This window comes from Eulemur rufifrons, chromosome 15 (assembly GCF_041146395.1).
Source record: "Eulemur rufifrons isolate Redbay chromosome 15, OSU_ERuf_1, whole genome shotgun sequence".
NCBI classification, from domain to species: Eukaryota; Metazoa; Chordata; class Mammalia; order Primates; family Lemuridae; genus Eulemur; species Eulemur rufifrons.
In genome coordinates, this window is record NC_090997.1 from 45419812 (window position 1) to 45423832 (window position 4021).

Sequence of the window (4021 nt, forward strand, 5' to 3'; positions counted from 1 at the left end):
AGCCCTCATCTGCATATCCCAGCGAGGTAAAATGGGGGAACCAGCGGGCAGATTCAGGCTGTACGGATGGACGGCCGATTGACAGCACCTCCACTTGGTCCACAGGCCTCACTCTGCCTTAGACCATAAACTGCAAAAGGGGCACTGCCCCATCAGGCTCCTTGGGTATTTTGAGAGCTAGAAATCACCAGACAGATGCTAGCTCTCCACTTCACTTCATGCTATGTAGCCTCGGGGCCTTGTTGGAGTCATGATTTATCTGTATGAGGAGAAGAGATTGTAGGTAAAATTTGTCAGGGTCAAGTGGCTTCTTCAGCAATATCATTCCTTACTGGAAAAGGGCCCAACTCTGAGCACCCATGGCATCAGTAAGGGGTACTGAGACGGGGTCATAACAAGAAAGAGAGCACGTCATCTTCATGCTTTAGCGTATCTTGCTGGCCACGAGCAGAGAAGTCTATTCCTTAGCCCAAACCCACCCAGACAAAGCCGAGCACCAGGCTGCCACCAAGGGCATCTGGGTGAAGCACAGCAGCAGCATGTTTTTGAGGCCCCAATCCCAAGTGTGTCAGCTCTTTGCTGCCCTTTTCTGTCTCATCCACTGTCTGATTTGGCCTTTTTAGCCACATGGTCCAGGTGTGGCAGTCCCACTTTATCATGATGTGCACAGTACTGCTTAAACTGGGATGGCATTACCTACACGTACAACTGAAAAATGTTACCATTTGTTTTCTTGTTTTGTTTTGTTTTGTTTTGTAGAACTATCTTCCCTTTACCGACTTATATCTCCATGGATTTGATCAATATTGGGTGCTCAGAAACCAAAACACTCTCATTTCCCAATCACATTATAAATACAAGCCTTTTTTTTTTTTTTGGAATGTCTGTCACTGATTATTCCTTGCTAAACATCGGTCTTATGTAATACCTAAAGATCGATTTAGTAATACTTGACCCAATCTCTTAAGGAGGGTTGGGGGTGGGAATTTTCTGAATGGTTATAGTCACTATTCCTATCAACAAGATTTCTGGGAGAACTCAATTTTAGAAACTGAATTCATGTGCAAGAGTGCAGCAAGTGAAACAGTTTACACTTGGTCACAGTTTTCTCACTGTATGACATTGCTGTAACGGTTACAGGATAGAAATACACACATACACACATTTATATTCACATTCACACACAGTATAATTTTACTGATCCAGACAATACTTTTCAATAAAAAAAAACAAAAAAAAAAAAAAACAAAAAACACAGAAGACTGTTGTTTGGCCACCCAGGCATGAAATCTACTTAAACCTGGAATATAAGAATACAATATTCTTCAAGTAAACAGCAACTGCACAGTGGTAACAATATACATTAAGATTGACACATGCTGTCTTAAGAGATCCAGTAATAGCTAAAGACTAAAGAAAGTCAGAGATGTCACCCAAAAAAAGTCAATATGCTCTCTCTCTTCCATTCTGATTGTAATCCATTACTCAACAGAACAGCTATAGTCCAGAAGATAATAAATGTCCTCCTATGAAAATGCAGGACTAATAAATTTGTAAATGGCAATGAATTCTGCTCAATGCTTTGAAGTCTTCAAATTCTTCTTGTCGTATTAACAGAAAAATAAATCTTTATGGTTATTTCAGTGTCAAATAGAGATATCTGAAGAAATAGTAAAGTTTCTAAAGTTATATCATGGGCAATAATATAAAAAAAAGGAGTCTCACTGGCATATATCCACTGCTTGTGTGTTCCATTGTTCTCATAAAAGTCTACCTTTCAGTTTTACTGAATTAGACAAATATAAATAACATAATATAAACACTGATACACATCTCACAGGACACAACACATTTTACAAAATATCTCTACTTAGTACTATCACTGTTGTAAAAATGGACATCTCTGATACTATGGACAAATACATTTCACATTATAATGAAAGCTGTGGTTACAAAGGCATTACTCATTTGATGATATTTTTCGATGGGTACTTACACTTCAAATTGTGTAGCCAAAGGTTTCCCTCCTATTTCACTGAGACTTTGAAGGACCGTTCAGTCACTTAAGCAACAGGCTTTCTTCACGGTAAACCCCTGGAGAATGGAGTTTGAGTACCTAAACTATTAAAACGTTAGCGAACTGATAAATGATCATGGTGACAATCACCTTTTCACTGAGCATGGTAAACTTAAAAAAATATAACCGATGAGACAACAGACTCTTCTAGATCTTGAGCGTTAAGGAAAAAAAAAAAAAAAAAGGATTTCTTTTCCTGTGCTGCCAGGGAGGCGTCAGGCTCACAGAGCCTCAGCAGACGTGTCTGTGGACACAGACATGGTTACCTTGGCGATCTTGACCGTGCTCTTGATGCAGCTCTCCGCAGCCCTGTGAACGCTGGCTGCGTTGTTTGCATGTTTGTGCAGGCAGTCCGAGTCCCCCATGCTGTTATCCAGAGGCTGTGCGGTGCCTTCACATGAGGGGAACATGCTCCGGAAAGCATGTCTCAGGTCCTTGCTCCTCAGAGCATAGATGATGGGGTTCACGGTGGAGTTCAGCAGGCAGAGCATACAGCAGAATGCAAACACCGTCTTAATGAGCTTGTTCATCTTCCCAAAGACGTCGTACACCATGATGGCAAGCAGAGGGCCCCAGCAGATGATCAACACCACCAGGATCAGGACCAGGGTCTTGGCCAACCTAATGTCCATGCGGGCTTGGTCCGGCCGGGTCACCTGTACCTTGCCATCCTCGGACGTGTGGATGATGATGCTCTTCTGTGTGCCACGCTGAATCATGCGGACGGCATGGCTGTGGGCCTTCCAAAGAATGTACATGTACGCATACACGATGAACAGCAGCAGCACGCTGGTGACCCCGATCCAGAACATCAGGTAGGTTTCATCAATGAGTGGGAAAATGTCTGAGCAAACGGATTTCAGTTTCTTGCAGTTCCAGCCCAGGAGAGGCAGCACAGCGATCACGATGGCTATGGTCCACATCAGGCAAAATGCCACCACGGCTTTGGGCCTGGTGACGATCCTCTTATAGGCCAGGGGCCTGTGAATAGATATGTACCTGTCGATGGCCGTGAGAAACAGGCTGCCCACGGAGGCAGTGAAGGAGGCTGTGACCCCGCCCAGTTTGAACAGAAACACGTTGTGGCTGTCTTTGCGGTGGAACACATGGAAGTCAACGAAGCTATAGACAAAGATGACGCTCCCCAGGAGGTCTGCCACTGCCAGGCTGCCGATGAAGTGGTAGGAAGGCCTGCAGCGGAGGCTGCGGGAGTGGAGGATGACGCAGAGCACCAGCAAGTTCTCCAGAACCGTGAAGGTGCCCAGCGTGAGGGACAGTACGGCGATGGCCAGCTGCTGGCTGGGGTTCAGGATCATGAAGCACTCCATGTCCATGAAGTTCTCCCCGCACTGGATGTTCTCCTCATTCTCCTTGTAGGATGAGAGAGACTTGTTGTAAAATTCTGTAATGTTCACCTGGTCTGCTGGGACCAACTGGGGGTTGTCTCCGGCAGTCATCTTTTCTTGGAAGGGACTTCCCCTAAAGGAAGTTAAAGGAAATTTCTGTGGGAAGTAGCCTAATTTGGATGCCATGTCACCTTTGATGTCTTCGTACTGAATGTCATTCGAGCCCACGTAGAGGAGGTCTGTGGTGATGGTGCGGAAGGTAGTATCTGCAAGGCCGTCTAGGATCGACTTCATAACCTCAGTCTTCAATTAGGCCAAACTCAAAATGACTGAGAAAGAGACCCGCAGGAGGAAATCCTAATAGAAGGGAAAACAAATAAGCTGAATGGTAAGAAAACCAGGAGAATGATAACAACAAAGAAACACACTGTAAACACTGCAAACATGTACCATCACGGTAATTCATTCCTGGACAAAGGTCAAGTCCTTGTCAGATTCAGTCAACAAAATGAGTCAGTCACTCAGAGAAAAGCACCCCAGAGTTGGGGGATGGAGTGGCACATACCAGAAACATACAATTCTTTCATTATTCACACTC

At 44.5% G+C, this 4021-nt stretch overlaps 1 protein-coding gene across 1 annotated transcript; it reads right to left on the reverse strand.

The window, feature by feature from the left end:
* Positions 1 to 2298: 2298 nt before the first annotated feature.
* Positions 2299 to 3717, reverse strand: CNR1 (cannabinoid receptor 1). Its single transcript, XM_069488523.1, has 2 exons — positions 3632 to 3717; positions 2299 to 3556 (listed from the first exon to the last, which is right to left on the reverse strand). The coding sequence occupies exons 1-2, from the start codon at positions 3715 to 3717 to the stop codon at positions 2299 to 2301; spliced, it is 1344 nt and encodes a 447-aa protein (XP_069344624.1).
* Between the last annotated feature and the right edge of the window lie 304 nt (positions 3718 to 4021).

Coding starts and splice junctions, on each gene's coding strand:
- CNR1 (XM_069488523.1), bottom strand. CDS start 3,717: ATGAAGTCGATCCTAGACGGCCTTGCAGATACTACCTTCCGCACCATC. Junction 3,557..3,631: donor GTGGGCTCGAATGACATTCA/GTACGAAGACAT, acceptor AACTTCCTTTAG/GGGAAGTCCCTTCCAAGAAA.